This window comes from Hakea prostrata, unplaced genomic scaffold (genome assembly GCF_041222555.1).
Source record: "Hakea prostrata isolate BN-2017 unplaced genomic scaffold, UWA_Hpros_2 contig_102, whole genome shotgun sequence".
NCBI classification, from domain to species: Eukaryota; Viridiplantae; Streptophyta; class Magnoliopsida; order Proteales; family Proteaceae; genus Hakea; species Hakea prostrata.
Window position 1 is genome coordinate 35607 of NW_028291221.1, and position 17113 is coordinate 52719.

Genomic DNA, 17113 nt, shown 5'->3' on the forward strand with positions numbered 1-17113 from the left:
GGTACCTCAAAGATCTCTCAAGCCAGCAAGGGATACCCTTCTTGTTGGCCGCGGCGGCCGTGGCTGCAGCTGCAGCAGCTCCTGCAGCGGACGCAGCTGCCGCTCCTGCTCCTGCAGTTGCCGCTCCCGCCGCTCCTGTAGCTCCCACTTCTGCCGTTCCTGCAGCTCCCGTCGCTCCTGCAGCTGCAACTTCTGCCGCTCCAGCTCATGGAGCTGCCGTCGCTCCTGCAGCTGCAACTTCTGCCGCTCCTGCAGCTGCCGCATATGCCGCTCCCACCGCTCCCACCGATCCCACCGCTCCTGTATGTGCCGCAACTGCAGCAGCAGCCGCCTCAGCCCCGGCTGCTCTTCCTGGAATATCTCTCCTCGGGACAATGCAAGGCAGAGATGGTGTGTAACGGGATGCACGCGACATGTTTTGATGATCCTGCTGTCTAGAGTACTCGTTTCCTCTGCTTGGATCAAACTCCAATCAACGAGTTGCTGCAAGTAGTTCATACCAACTTCTTCCTCGGTCAGCTTCTTAGCATCCTGACGATCATGTTGTTGTTGTATGAACCCCTCCGCAATCCACATTTGGACCAGCTGCCTTGCTGATATCTCGTAGTCTGGAGGGAAAATGCCCAAGTAGAGAAAGCAAGGCTTATGGGTTGGGGGCAAGTAAACGTAGCTAAATCTCAATATATCCACGTACTTGGGTTGTCGTATCATAGAGAGAACACCTTCCATCGGGCTGCGATCGATGCTCTCCGGTGTCTCACCTGCAACATAAGCAGCAGCGCCAGCCAATATTGCTTGCGGCAAACCTCCACATGTTTCAGCCACGGTATCTTCCCAAGCTTCTTCCTGTTCCAAAGCCCCACCATGAGCAGAAACCTCCCGCTTGAAGATTTCAAAACTTTCCTCTCCATTTAGAAATCGAAGATTAAATGGAGGTTTAGTGCTGCTCGCCCCAAGGGCAAGGGCAAGGGCAACTCCTCTGAATTGAGTTGTAATTAATACTCGACTTCCGTTTCCTTCTTTGGGAAAAGCACTTCGGAGCTCATCCCAATGTTCACTGCTCCATAGGCCATCCAGCACTAGTAAATACCTGCCATGATCAGGGCCGGACAATTGATTCTTTATCTCTTGCTTCTGCCGCTCCTCCTCCTCCATTGCTTCCGCCTTATTCATCCGCTGCGTGACTTCGTTATGAATCTCCAGCAGCTTCTCCTCCTCCTCCATTACTTCTGCCTTTTTCATCGGCCGCATGACTTGGTTATGAATCTCCAGCAGCAACTCTTTCAGATCGATTTTTGTCTGGGGAACCGTAACCCAAGCACGACATCTGAAATGATCTTCAACCTTAGGATCTTTGTAGACCTTCCTCGCGCAGGTTGTTTTACCTAACCCACCCATGCCGGTGATTGAAATCACTTCCAATTCTTTTGTCCCTTCTTCCCTTACCAACTGATTCACCAGCTCCTTTGTCACGTCCTCCAAACCAACCATACGAGAAATCATATACTTGTCATCTTCCTCTTTATCATGCATGGGATCAGCTGCAGAAGTCCCATTCTTGTCATCTCTCTCTTTATCATGCTTGGATGTTCCATCAATTAAATTCTTGAAATGTTTTACGCAACTCAACAACTTTTCTAGCATGTCTCCTTTGTACTTCTCATCTTCTGTTTTCAAGGCATATTCGTCGATAATGTCTTCTACCTCATGAGCAACCTTTATCAAGTCATCCTCCAGACAAGTTTCATCGTACAGAATGTTATCGTAGCATTGCACTACGCGTCCATACTCTTCTATCTGATCCAGCTCATCATGAATTTGTTTGTCGACATCAGAACTGGAAATCATACTCACCCGGTTCTTTAGAAACTGTCTCACATTGGTCACCAGATTGGGAACAACGAAGATTTCCATTTCCTGTACTCGCTGACGCCTTCCCATCTTTCCTTCTAAAGGGCTCCTCCCAAAATTTAAGTTTTGTAACAACGTCCTCTTCCTTCTTCTGCATTAACCCCTGCATCAACGGCCGTTCATGTCTTTTGTTTTAATTGTATATTCATGTATTTTTGATAACCGACATCAAATTGTAGCATATGTTCTATTAAAAAAATACTACCATATGAACAACATTGGGAAACAAAACAACCACAAAAAAAAAAGGCAAAACTTAATTATTATGGTACTTTTCCCATCAGAATTGAACACAACTTTTATTTCTCCTTTATATTTACTCTCTATATTTTTTTTAATAAAATTTTTTACATTAGATTTCCAAAAAATAAAGGAAAAAAAAAAAAAAAAACTCAATTATGACATCTCCATTTCTGTTGTTGGGAGTGTTTGTTTCTCTTTTTATCTATTTTAACCCTTCATTTTCTTTTCGGTGACAGTTTATGAAAAGGTTGCTGAAAATTGGTGTATTAAATTTAAATTTGAAGATTTTGTTTTAACTTTTAACCCCAACGAAACCTCTCCCACTTCGACTTTCGTGGTTTCTTCTTTGTTAACTCGCCTGTGACATCTCCATCAACTACGTTTTTCGGTGTTAGAGGGTGAAGTGAACTGGAAGAAAGCTCCCATGATTTGAGTGGCCAAGATTTCAAGTGCCTAAGGAGGTGAGAAATCAGCCCATCTTGTTTGTTAGCTTTAGAAGAAACACTACAAGAAAAGGGATTTTTGTTGGGTCACAAAAACCTTGCTCTCCTTCCACGTTGTTTCTCTTGATCACTCTCAATTGCTCGCCTTGTCTCTCGGTTCAAAAACGAGGTTAGACCAATTCCGTCAATTTGCCTCTGTTTCTCTAGCTCAAATATGAGGTTAGATCTATATTCTCTTCCGCATTCTCTGCAACTTCTCTTTTTTTTTCTTCCTCCAGCGATGGGGTTCTTCTCATTGCTGTTTGGTGCTAGTTCTTAAAGAACAACAAATATTTTGGACTTTTAGCTCTGCTGTTTAGGTCTGGAATCAAAGGACAATAGATGATCTTCTTATTATTCTCACAATAGGTCAATTAGGGCTTGAGTCCTTGCTATCTAGGTAGTGATCTCTTGTTGCGTTCATTGTTCTCTGTGTTAGGGATAATGGATGCACAACCGCGAACAGAGAAAATCCACAAGCAAAATACACAAGAGGGATTTAACGTGGTTCGGCAAAAACCCTGCTTACATCCACTAGAGAGAAAAAAAAAAGTTTCACTATTTCAAAAAACCTTACACCACTCTCACACCGACAAAGTGTTTACCCTTTGCTTGCCTTGCCCAATCCCTATCACCAGGATGGGTTCCCTAATCCCTTATAGGGATTGAGGCCTATAGGTTATCCTACATAGATTATTTATAAGGAAACTTATAACTCTAATCCCAATATAATTACAATTTTACTCCAGTACGAGTAATTGACCAAAACTCTGTTTCAACTACAAATACAATTTAAAACCATAATTACAAGGATCCACAGAATACAAGACACCCAAACCCAACAATTTCCACCTTGGCTTGAATTCTGCAAACCACCTTGAAGAAAATTGTTGATGATGTTTCTTTGTAATCACCCGTTTCTGTGTATCCACCACACCTTACCGCATGACCCACATCGCCATGACTAAACCAGCATGGCACCCTCCCCCCACCTGGGGTGTCCAGCACAGCTCATCACTACTATACGACATGACGTGGCTCCATCTCTCCTTTTGTCATAGCCAGCTTCGAGAGATTACTGCCACTCATCAAATCCAAAGCGAAAGTCACCCGCTTCTTTTCAGATTTGCCCTTATTTTGCGCCTAAACAACCTGCAAATTCTGTCTACCTGTACCCCTTGCCAAAGTGTCAACTGGAATTCCACCTATTTCAACACTCCCTGCAAACCCGTACAGTTTACCTGATCTGTGGCTTTCGTACCCATCAATCAACTTAAAGAGCCCTTATAGGGATTGATGCCTAAATGTTATCTCACAGAGACTACTTATAGGGAAATCTAGAACCCTAATCCCAATATAATTACAATTTTACCCCAATACTAGTAATTGACTAAAACTCCGTTTAAATTACAAATACAATTTAAAACCATAATTACATGGACCCAAGACACCTAAATCCAACACTCTGTAACTAATTTATGCTTTGCTGTGGTTCTCATGTACGTTGTTCAAGTATGTGATTTTTCTGTTCATGTATTTGTTTTACAGCATTTGTTGTTTATGTTTCTGTTATTCTATTCTTGAATCCTCTGTATTGTGGTTACTATCTGACTAAGTGACTAGTGTATGAAAATGAAGAGAAAACACCTTCTTGGAAGCTTCCAAACATAATGATCTAGGGTTCTTTTATCTTTCTTCTCCATGGTCGATCTGAACCAGTTATAATATAACTTAATATCCTTGTTCATGGTTCGATAGCCAAATATTTTCAGCATATATTTTGGCCTAAAATGATGATACTTAAATTGACTTGGAGAATCTTCTATCAAATTTCAATATAAAGCTCATGTAATGACTATCTATGACAGTAACAACTCACATGGGTTCGCAACTTGCTCCCCAACATGAATGTTCATGAACTTGTGCTGCTAAGTGCTAAAATGGCATCAACATGCCTTTGGTTTAGGGAAATTGCTAATTTATAGATGTCCCAATGATGTTCTTTGGTTATGAGAAAACAGTTCCATCAAAACCCATGAGCTACAAGGTTCAAGAACTCAGTGTGTACCCTTTGACAAACATCTCCTCTGACTCGCCTTCACCTGTGTACTTTCCAAGTTGTGCTAGGGAGTTGGTCTTTGCTCGCACAAGGAGTGATTCTTGTGCAGCCTTCACATTCTCTGGCTTTTGTCCCTAAAACCATCACCTAAAATCCCTTTTATTGTAGCCCCACAAGCTTTGTTAAATCATAATATTCAAAGGGAAAGGAAGAGGTTTTGGTGCATTGGAAGGAATTGGGTCATCAGATGTAACTTAGGAGAATTTAAAGAAATTAAAGAGACGTTTTCCTACCCTTGAGGACATGAATTCTCAGCTTTCTCTCTCAAGTGATGAGGTGGTTATAGTTTAATAAATCTAACGAGTAGTTTAATTAGGGTGGAACAGGTCATCGATCTGTTGAGGGTTGAAAAAGTCCTACAAGGGCTTATTAAGAAAATAAGATTTCAATGGTAGATGTTTTCTAATTTGTAGATGGGGAGTTGGGAACTTGGTCAAAAGGTTGTAAAGAGTGAATTACCCCGAGTGTTGGGAGTTTTTAGTATGAGATCCTATCTACATATAGAGTAGTTGATGTAGTACGAAAATGGGAATTGAAATGATTCTCTAAGTTTTTGCTATCGAGAGATTAGTTCACTTTATGAGACTCTTTCTTGTTTCTCTTTCATCTAAACAATATAGGTTGAAATAGGACTACTCGATCTAGAGTATGTGATGGTGACACTTCTCTTCAAGTTTGAATGAATTTGATAAACCTAATTGAACTAATTAAGATTAATATTTTAATCCTAATTATTGATACTAAGTTGGGTGATAATATACACTATGCGTCCTGTTAATGACTAAAATGGTCATTCTATATCCCCCGGTCTGAACCGGCGGTTGCACGATCCGACCAGGTTCGCAACCTAACAAGGTCCGGCCAGGCGGTTCATGGTAGGACCGACCACACTAATAAGCCCATCCGAATAGCAATATGAGATGGCCTCATGAAGGTAGACTCCTACCACCCAATAACTGGAGAAGAGAGTTAGTTAGGTAAAAGGACTCTTCTAAAGAGTTACTCTCCTATAACAACTCATATCAGGGTTATTCCGAATATAACTCCATCACTATACACTATATAAACACCTCTGGTAAACACTAAGGGGTAGGTATTCATATTTCGTGTGATCAATTACTTGAATTCTCTATTGAGTAGTTGAGATCATATTATTGGTACTGACTTGTTCGTCAGAGATGTATCTCGACCCCCCAAGGTCGAGCTCGTATCTTGCAGGTTCGTGACAGGGAAGGACGAGCGAGATTCCGTATCAACAATTGGCGCCGTCTGTGGGAAACGCATCAAAAAGTCATGGTGCGATCGAAGGTGAAGGTCGTAAATCAGAAGGAGGTAGAGGATGATGCTTCGAAGGGAATTCCTCTACCTGAAAAATTGGTAGTTCCCGATCAGGTGGAGATTATTACCGACCAAATGGAGAAAAATACCGATCAAGGGGAGAAAACCCCCGAACACCCGAATCATGGAGCATTAGCAAATCAAGTTGATACACTCCAGAAGGAACAAACAAAGCTTCGGGAGGAAATATCCTCCTTGAATGAACTAGTCAGGATGGCCGTGGGTCATGTAATTGCCCCTAATGCAGACCCTAAAAATACTCAAAAAGTATTTGAGGGAAGCAAGAATAACCACCTAGTCATTCCTGATCGAACGCCTCGACCATCTTTGGAAGACGGACAAAAGTTAAAAGAGAAGGTAGGCAAAAAGTCCCGGGCATCTGAGAAAGAAATTCCAAATAAAGATCCTCTGATCAACGAAGATAATGATCGAGGAAGTAGCAACGATCCTCTCAAAGAACCAAAAAATCAAAGAGTTGAGTCCGGACCGAGCAAGAGGGAAGAGCGTTTGAGCAAACAAATCAAAGAGTTAGACGAGAAGGTAAACAAGTTAAACGATCCAAAGAAAGATGAGCTATATGCTTTTCTAAAAGAGGATCCTTTCATTCAAGCTATCTCTGAGGCAGAAATACCGAAAAGCTTCAAATGCCCAACTTTCATATTGTTCGACGGATCACAATGTCCAAAACATCACATCACTCGCTACAGGTCAACCATGTCAATCTATAAGCATAATGAGGCCGCCATGTGCCAAAGTTTTGCAGCTTCTTTAACCGGTTCCGCATTGGACTGGTTCTTGGCGTTGCCAAGCGGTTCGATTATGAGTTTCGACCAACTAGGGCGAGTGTTTGTGCTGCGCTTCCAGGGAGGAGTCGGATTGAAGAAAAGAGAAGACACTTTGTTTGCTATAAACAAGGTAGAACGTAATCTATCCGAAGTTTCCTTCAAAGATTCAATAATCTTACCATGCAAATTGAAAGCATGGACGAGAAAATTGCCTTTCATGCATTATACCAAGGAATTACTCATGAAGGATTGCTAGAGCGACTACTCCAAGATATGCTAAAAACATATGCGAAACTGAATGAAAGATGTCATAAACAAGCAGAAATTTCGGAAACCATAGAATCTCGAAAAAGAGAACCAAGGGCCGAAAGAAGAAGCAGTCGAGAAAGGGCTCAATCGACCAGGATGTTAGGGATAAGCTCGACCAAGAAAGCTCGAGCAGAATCCCCCAAAAAGCAAGAGATTAGTAATCTTCCACCACTGAATACAAGAATATCCGAAATCTTGATGCAAATCAAAAATCAAGGACATATGAAGTGGCCGGATAAAATCTGAGCACCGCCATGAAAACATGATAAACGAAAGTATTGTGAATATCACAAGGATCAAGGCCATTGGATGGACGATTGCAAAAATCTAAAGACGGAGATAGAAAACTTAATCTCTCGAGGACACTTCAAGAAGTATATCCAACCTAAAGAAGATGGCCGACCACAGGACAACCCTGCCCCAAAGAGAGAAAGGTCGAGCCACAGGGAAGAAAGAAGAAGTCCGGCCAAACGCCGACCTGAGGTGGATGAAAAACAAAGAAAAAGATCTCTAGTCTATACTGTATTTGGTGGTCCGACAGAAGAATCAAATCGACAAGCAAAAAGAAAAGTACGATATATTGGGAATACTGAAACCCATAAAAATATATCTACTGAGCCAATAATTTTCTCTTCCAAGGATCTACGGGATATCACAATCCCTCATGATGATGCCTTGGTAGTCAAAATTCTCCTGGAAGGAACTGAAATCCATAGAGTCCTAGTGGATACTGGATCGTCAGCAGACATATTATCTTTAGACGCGTTCAAAAAGATGAAGCTAAAAGAAAATATGCTTGTCCCATGCGAAACCAAGCTTTATGGTTTCACGGGATCATCAACCCGAGCAGAAGGAATGATCCGATTAGAGCTATGGATTGGAGAGCACCCACGAGATAGAATCGTACAGACTAATTTTATGGTCGTACGAGATTTATCAGCATACAATGCAATCATAGGACGACCAACCCTCTGCGCACTTGAAGCAGTGGTCTCCTCGCTACACATGAAGATGAAATTCCCGACCACAGAGGGAATTGGAGAATGTGTAGCCGACCAGAAAAGGCAAAGTTACAACGACTACATGCGGAAAAAGAAAAGGACGAACTCGACCATGACCATTGAAGTCAGGGACGACCGTGATGAAGAAACCTTGCAAAGAGCTGAACAAGTGGAAAAGCTAGAAAGAATCCACTTCACTCCCGACCAGAAGGAGCAAGGTACCATGATCGGTTCTGAGCAAGAAGCAGATTTCAAATCAGAGCTCACTGAGTTTCTAAAGAAGAATTCTGATGTTTTCGCTTGGTCGGCTGAAGACATGCCAGGGATCGACAGGGAGGTGGCTGAGCATAAACCCTGTATTGATCCACAGGCAATTCCGGTTGTTCAAAAAAGAAGAAACTTCGCCATTGAAAAACATGAAGCCATTCGAACTGAAGTGCAAAAGCTAAAACAATCTGGTTTATAAAACGCACAGACCACCCGCAATGGCTAGCTAATGTGGTAATGGTCAAAAAAGCAAACGGGAAATGGCGGATGTGTACTGATTACACAGATCTCAACAAAGCCTGCCCAAAGAATCACTATCCACTACCAAGAATCGATCTTCTTATAGATGCAACAGCAGGACACGAAATGCTCAGTTTCATGGAATCAGATTCTTATGCATCCTGAGGCCGAAAAGCATACGGCATTCATGACTGATAGGGACATCTATTACTATAAAGTAATGCCTTTCGGTCTAAAAATGCGGGAGCAACATACCAAAGAGCGGTAAATAAAATCTTCAAACATCAAATTGGTCGAAATATGGAAGTATATGTGGACGACATGCTGGTGAAAAGCATCTCAAAAGAAAATCATCTAACTGACCTGGCAGAAGTATTCAAAGTACTCCGAAAATACAAGATGAAGCTCAATCCTGAAAGTGTGCTTTCGGGGTATCTTCAGGTAAATTCCTCGGGTTCATGGTATCCCAAAGAGGAATCGAATCCAATCCTGAGAAAATCAGGGCAATTTTGGATATGAAAGCACCCAAAACCATCAGAGAAGTCCAATGCCTAACTGGTCGGGTGGCAGCACTGAATAGATTTATTTCTAGATCAGGGGAGAAATGCCTGCCATTCTTCAAAATTTTAAAGCAGGTAGCAGGTCAGAAAGGAAACATCTGGAATGATGAATGCCAGGGAGCATTTGAAGACCTAAAAGACAAACTATCCCGACCACCCTTGCTCGTTATGCCGACCAGCAAGAAGGAGCTACAACTATATTTAGCCGCTTCGTCGGTGGCGGTTAGTGCAGTTCTCGTGCAAGAAGAGGGTAACATACAACAACCTGTCTACTATGTCAGTCATGTCCTGAATGATGCCGAGACTCGCTACCCAGAAGTGGACAAACAAGCCCTGGCACTGGTTATAGCGGCTAGAAAACTCCGTCCATATTTCCAATCTCATCCCATTACAGTGATGACGAATTTACCACTCAAAAAAATCCTTCACCGACTAGACCTGGCCGGAAGGATGGTGACATGGGCAGTGGAATTGAGCGAACATCAAATAGAATTCAAACCCTGACCAAGCATCAAAGCTCAATCCCTAGCAGACTTCATTGTTGAAAAACAAGAAACAAGTCAAGAGGAAGACGAGCAAGGGGTAGAATCACTCAAAAGATGGACTCTGTTCGTGGACGGATCGAGCAACTCGCAAGGAAGTGGAGCAGGCCTATTAATGAAGAGCCCTGGGGGATTTGAAATAAAATATGCCCTTCGTTTCAAGTTTAAAGCATCCAACAATGAGGCTGAATATGAAGCTATGTTAGCAGGACTCAGGATGGCCAAAGCTCTAAGCATTCAACATCTAGAAATCAAAAGTGATTCACAGCTGATTGTAAATCAGGTGAAGGGAGTTTATGGAGCCAAAGAAAAAAGGATGGAGAAATACCTAAACCTGGTCAACAATTACAAACAGTACTTTAAAGAGCTAGAAATAACTCAAGTACCAAGGGTTGAAAAGGACCAGGCTGATTCATTATCTCGCTTGGCTACGGAAGGAATGGATGTCCAAGCACCGGTGATCTACCTTGAAGAGCTTGATAGCCCTAGCATAAACAAGGTCGACCACATGCAAATTTCAACCGAGCTGGGGTGGATGGAGCTGATCATACATTATCTTGACAACGACCAGCTCCCAGAAGACCAAAAAATTGCTCGGGCAATAAGACAAAGAGCAGCCAGGTTCACCATCAGGGACGGACTATTATACAAAAGATCATTCACTCGACCACTTCTAAGATGTTTGGGACCAGTAGAAGCTACAAATGTATTAAGAGAAGTTCATGAAGGAACCTGCGGATCTCACGTAGGATCCCAAACACTCTCTAATACAATTATACGCCAAGGATTCTATTGGCCGACCTTAGAAGAAGATGCCAAAGACTTCGTCAAGAAGTGTGACAAGTGCCAGGCACACGCAAAGATCTCCCATACCCCCGCAGTTCCTTTAACATCAACTCTATCCCCAATACCTTTTGCAAGATGGGGAATAGACCTGGTAGGGAAGTTACCTAAAGCATCGGGAGGAAGAGAATACTTGGTAGTGGCAATAGACTACTTTACAAAGTGGGTAGAAGCTGAACCCCTTGCAACTATCAGTACCGAGCAGATGAAGCGCTTTGTCAAGCATAACATATCGTACAGATACGGAGTTCCAAAAATATTAGTAACCGACCATGGAAAGCAATTCGAGAATGCAACATTCTCAACATTCTGCAAAGAACAAGGGATCGAGCATAGATTTTCTTCAGTAGCTTGTCCCCAAAGTAACGGCCAGGTTGAGGTTACTAATAGAACCATGCTCGATGGGCTCAAGAAGAGGCTCGACCAGCTGAAAGGGAGATGGGTAGATGAACTACCTAGTGTACTGTGGTCGTACCGAACAACTCCAAGGACGACCACAAGAGAATCTCCATTCCGACTAGCATATGGAGCAGAGGTCAGAGTCCCAGTTGAAATCCAAATTGGATCCCTTCGAGGAATAGAATTCGAAGAAGAGGCAAACATCGAAGGAATGCGAACCAATCTAGATCTGATTGACGAAGTAAGGGACAAAGCCCAGTTCCGCCTTGAAGAATATCAAAGAAGAATAGCGACATATTATAATGCCAAGGTTCGAAATGAACAATACTTGCTAGGCGAACTGGTACTTCGCCGAACAGCTGCTTCAGATCCAACCAATCAAGGAAAGTTATCCCCAAATTGGGAAGGACCATACATAGTCATACGACAAGTCGCTCCCGGAGCATATCATTTACAAGATCAGGAAACGAGCGACAGGATCCCTCGATCATGGAATTCAAACAATCTCAGGAAATACTATCAATAAAAATAGTATCTGAGAAAGTCGTGAACATGACAAAATTTTGAGCGTCTTATTCCAGTTTTCCTATTTATTTCAGGATGTAGACAACATGGGAGAATCATAATCCCAAGAAGTCAGATTAGTTTTTATATATAAATAAAGACATTTCGTACAAATTACTACTCAAACTTCAACAAGACGCTCAAAAAAAGACCGAAAATCTCAGGCAGAAAAAGACCTAGGCCAAAAAAGACCTGAGATTCCTAGGAAGGCCCTACGAATCTTGAGGCATAAAAGACCTAAGATATTACTTAGGCAGAAAAAGACCTACACTCAATAGGCAATAAAGACCTAACATTCCTTAGGCATGAATATTTCGAAAGACATACCAAGTTATCATGCCCGGGAGGTAGGGGTTATGGACGAACAGTTGTTGACGAACACCTATTTAGTCCATGACCAAACAAACCTTACTATATCGAATAGCATGGCTTGAGATGATACAAGTGCATGACAAGAACGAGCACATATATACCGAACAAGTACACTTGGAAGAAAATACAAATTGACAAACAAAAATTTACATAGGCAAAATAACCTATGATAAATTATCTATTACAAAATCATCATTGTTTAAAGCTGAACAGCAACAACAGATTGCCCAAAGTAAAAATAAAACTACTCAGCAATTACATCATCCGAGTTGATTTGCTCGGCAGGCTCGGTGCGCTGCGTAGGGCCGGCTTCATCTTCCTCCTCAGGGGCCGGCTCCCAGTCGGAATCAAGAAAATCCTGAACGGGCACATCTTTGGGCAAACCAAATGATTCTTTCCCCACCGCCCAGGCATGTCGAGGGATTTTCAAATCATCATATATGGCCGGATCAACGAACTTCTCAAACTTAGACAGATCGAGATCCTTGAACTCCCCAATGATGCTGGAAAAAGCCGCACGCCGACCATACCTAAACCCAGGGGCAGCCACTCTTGCAACAAATTGTTGGCACCCCTTAGTCCGAACCCACCTACGGATGACTTCATGCCGTAACTCATTGGAAATATCAGCAAAGGTGGCCGGAGAAGCTCGAGCAAGTTGATCGGTCAGATCTTTGATAAATTGATCTTTCTCCAACTTCTCCTGCTTGGCAGTGGCAAGACTCAGATCTTTGCTCTCCAAAGATCCCTTGAGAAAGTCAACCTGATGTTCGGCAGACTCAGCCCGAGCATCTAACTTCACCTTCTCACTGGTCAAGCTCTCCACCTGAAGACTCAAATCCTTGACCTTGTCCTCCAGCATACGAATGGCAGACAAGTCTCTCCGGGCAACCTCTAAATTTCCAGCCCATGCTTGTGTTAAAGCACAGACCAACCTGAACGGCAAAGGAGTTAGAAACAAAAGACAATAAATATGGAAGAAGGAAAATCTTGCTTGGGAAGAAGATACCTTGTCATCATATCTTGAGTGCCAGAGGAGCCAACACCTAACAAAAATTTATGGTCGGCAGGAAGAGTGACTCCCGGCAACCACTCCTTAGCCACCTCGGTTCCATTCTTTTGATTGCTTAAAACATGTGAGGATGAAGTAAGCGACCAAGAAGGTTTGAGCACGGGAGAAGATACTGTGGCAGCTTCAGAAACAGAGGGTAAGACATCCCCCTCAAGTGAGCCGGCCATAAATGACATGGGAGCTTTCTTTTTAGCCACCTGAGGAGGAAGACCGGATTCACTTGAAGGCCTCTTTTGGATTGCAGAAACAGAAGTCTGCCTCCCTTTAGAGCGATTCCGATCAACCTTGGTCGGAACCCTGTCCTCGGCTTCAGCAGCATCTTTCTCGGCAGCCTCGGCAACATTACGATTAAGCCTCACTGCGTAAAAACATGTACATACTGTCAATCCCGAACTAGATGACTTGGTCTATAAACCAAAGAAAAGAAGTACCACTCACCGGGAAGGAATCCCCAATGACGCAAAATATTGGGGTATTCCGGACAATACCCGTGAACGGCAAACATGTTTCTATCTTCGGAAGGAAGATTGCAAATCTTCTCCCTAGCACGCTCCTCGGCCGAAGTCAGCAAAGGAATGTCATTTGATCCCTGAAGCGGTCCTCGGACCCAGTAGATAGGAAAAGAAGGTTTGGAAGGAGGTCGGACAAAAAAGTATTTGGGACGCCACCCTCTGGTGTTGGACGGGAGGGTTCCAGTCCCGACGAAATTACCTTCCCAACCACATTGGGAAGCTGCTCGTTTTGACAAGTAAAACCACCCATCTTGCTCTTGCTTTTTGGTCATAAAAAAGTGAAGGAAAAGAGCGAGAGATGGTCGGACATTAACCTTCTTCCCCTGGCAAAAACCCCAAAAACAAATGACATTTCTCCAACTGTTCGGTACGAACATTCCAGGGCACATACCGAAATGGACACTAATTTCTCTGAGGAGAGGGTGGACGGGAAAACGAAATCCACTCCTTAACGCATCTTCATAAAGAGCAAATTCTCCAGACTTTGGAGAATTTGCCCGTTCATCAGGGCTCGGGACATGAATGATATGATCGGAGGGGATGTCGTATTTTTGACGGAAATACTCTAACCTCTCTTCGGTCATGGATGATGGAAGGAAGTCAGGACCCGAAGAGTATGGATCATAGTCTATGTGATCGGGAGTGAGATCTTTGTTCTTCTCAATTGTGTATTCTTCTAGGGATAAACTATCTTTCCAACGTCGTCTATCAGCCTTAAAACGAGCTCAGACACTTTGGGCTACACGTGGACGGGATTCTACATCCCCCTCACCATCATTACTGGGAGGTTCTCGACCAGATAAAACTTCCTGGGTTTCTTCGGTCCTAGCATCATTACTCTGATCGGGCCCTGACGACAGCTCGGGCTCATCAGAGGGCTTTGCTTCTAAGTCTCTCCTACATCTCAAAGACGAAGATCCCTTCCTTACTATGACCATGGACCTCTATTGGACTAAAACAAAGGACCCTAAGCAGAAAGAAGAATGTACCAAGGACAAAAGAAAGCAAAAAACACAAGCTTTTAAACCTCAGCTATAACTATTGCAAAAACAGAAAGAAAAAGAGAGACAAGGTGCTAAGGACTTACTTGTTGATGATCGTACGAAGAAGAAGAAGAAGAAAACAAGTGATATAGCTCCCCCAAGCAAAACACCCAAGCTTGAAAGTACAGCAAAACCACACGTCCTCAACACAGAGAAAGCTCACAGTGGCAGAAACGAAGTGAAATGAAGAAGACGAAGTGAAACGCAGAAGAATGAAACAAGGAAAGAAGATATGCATATATATAAGGGTTTAGATGCTAATCTAAGGGATGATATAGATACAAAATCAACGATTGAAACTTACCATCACTACATATCCTTATCTAACGGCCAAGATAGCATGTAAATGGATAGTAGGAGATGAAAAGTCTTTCCATCAACTCGTCATATCTGTATCCAACGGCTATGATCTCACATAGGTGGACGGTGGGAGATGAAAGATCACATCATCATAATGGCAGGCATTTATGATGAAGCGACAAGTGTGACATGTGTCAGTCACGCACGAGCTTCGAAGGACGTGTTTCGATTGTCGTGCGAAGTTGACGGCTACTTATGAGTGGGACGTTACAGATTTCGAGAAAGAGGGTACTGGTCGGTTCGACCAACCCCTAAAAAGAAAATATATTCCCTTTAGCCGATCACAAAGTTCTCGACCACAATGGACTAGGGGGCTTATGTTAATGACTAAAATGGTCATTCTATATCTCCCGGTCTGAACCGGCGGTTGCACGATCCGACCAGGTTCGCAACCTAACAAGGTCCGGCCAGGGTGTTCATGGTAGGACCGACCACACTAATAAGCCCATCCGAATAGCAATATGAGATGGCCTCATGAAGGTAGACTCCTACCACCCAATAACTGGAGAAGAGAGTTAGTTAGGTAAAAGGACTCTTCTAAAGAGTTACTCTCCTATAACAACTCATATCAGGGTTATTCCGAATATAACTCTATCACCATACACTATATAAACACCTCTGGTAAACACTAAGGGGTAGGTATTCATATTTCGTGTGATCAATTACTTGAATTCTCTATTGAGTAGTTGAGATCATATTATTGGTACTGACTTGTTCGTCGGAGACGTACCTCGACCCCAAGGTCGAGCTCGTATCTTGCAGGTTCGTGATAGGGAAGGACGAGCGAGATTCCGTATCAACACGTCCAAGTCAACTTAATTAATAAGCTATTCATATGGTCTTTTTTTATGGGCCTCACTCCAGTGTTCCTGACTAGGCTGGTGATGTTGACACTAGTCGTTGCCCCTCTGGCCATCGTGTATTCTTTTGGCACCACCTCATCTCTTGGTGTTCAGGTAAGCAACGCATTGTGTCTCAGTCTTCTACAGAAGCAGTGTATCGAGCCATAGCCACAACTACACTGAAATCATTTGGGTTGGCATTTTTCTGCCTTCTTGTATCATGTGACAACTTAAGTGCAATTTTTTTGACTGACAGTCTCCAGTGGTGGTTTCATTCACGAACAAAATATTTGGAAATAGATTTTCATTTTGTAAGAGAGCTGGTTGCCAGCCATCATCTCTTTGTTCATTTCATTTCATTTCTACAGTGCTACCAGAAAAGAAAAAAGAACTTAAAAGTTCATTTGGAAATGCTCTTCTAGGCATTATGCAAGACTACTACACGACCAAGTAACTTTTCTTGAATCACAATTTTAGTATATGCTCTTTCTCATTCTACGAAACAAGATATTTCTTGTACAAAAACGCACCAAGCAATTTACAAAGCCAAAAAAGAAAAAATTTCTCTTGAAACCAGCTGAAATTATGTTACGGATAGACATTTTCATATGACAAAACAAGAATACCGGAAATTGCAAATAGGTTAACCCTTCTTCCAGTCAATCAACAAGTAGTGCTTAATTATGAGCCTATGTGAACTTGGTCACAATATATCTTTACGATCTTATATACTCTGCAGTACAGAGCAGGGAAATCTAGTAAAGGACGAATCAGAGAAACTAGCAGCGTTTAGAGGTAGCCTACCTGATGATCAGTGTTGACTACTGCCATGCCATATTTATCCAATGTGTCGGAATGGGCATAAAAACTACACAAATTTCGCTATTCGTTAAGCATGAAACTGTAGATTGTGCAAAGAGAAGCAGCAAAGAAAATCGTATCATAAATGGAGAAAAGGGCTTACCAAGCGATTCATCAGGTCTCTTTCATCTGCTTGAAATGAACCAGCTAGCAGCTATTTGTGTTAGATCCTTATCCTATATAATCAACTCCTGCTACTTCTTTCATTTATATGTGAATTAGATACAACTCTCTTGAGTGTCAGTCACGGTAGGTATGGCCAAACTTGCAAGTCTTCTTTTCTTCTTCGTTGTAAAAGGCTTGCAGGAAGTCTACTACATAAACAAGTTAAAGGGAAGAAAAGGATCACAAAAACCATTAGCTTGTTTGTCTCAATGAAATAAAGGACCCCAGCCGGCTTACGAGAGAAGATCACATACATACTACGAAAAGAGAGGACTTCACAGCA

At 42.5% G+C, this 17113-nt stretch overlaps 1 protein-coding gene across 1 annotated transcript; it reads right to left on the minus strand.

Moving 5' to 3' along the window:
• Window positions 1–6: 6 nt before the first annotated feature.
• On the minus strand, window positions 7–16830 carry LOC148998878 (putative disease resistance RPP13-like protein 3). The gene is made up of 3 exons (XM_089141646.1): window positions 16769–16830; window positions 16609–16672; window positions 7–2014 (listed from the first exon to the last, which is right to left on the minus strand). The coding sequence occupies exon 3, from the start codon at window positions 1939–1941 to the stop codon at window positions 7–9; it is 1935 nt and encodes a 644-aa protein (XP_088997772.1). The 5' UTR covers window positions 1942–2014; window positions 16609–16672; window positions 16769–16830.
• Between the last annotated feature and the right edge of the window lie 283 nt (window positions 16831–17113).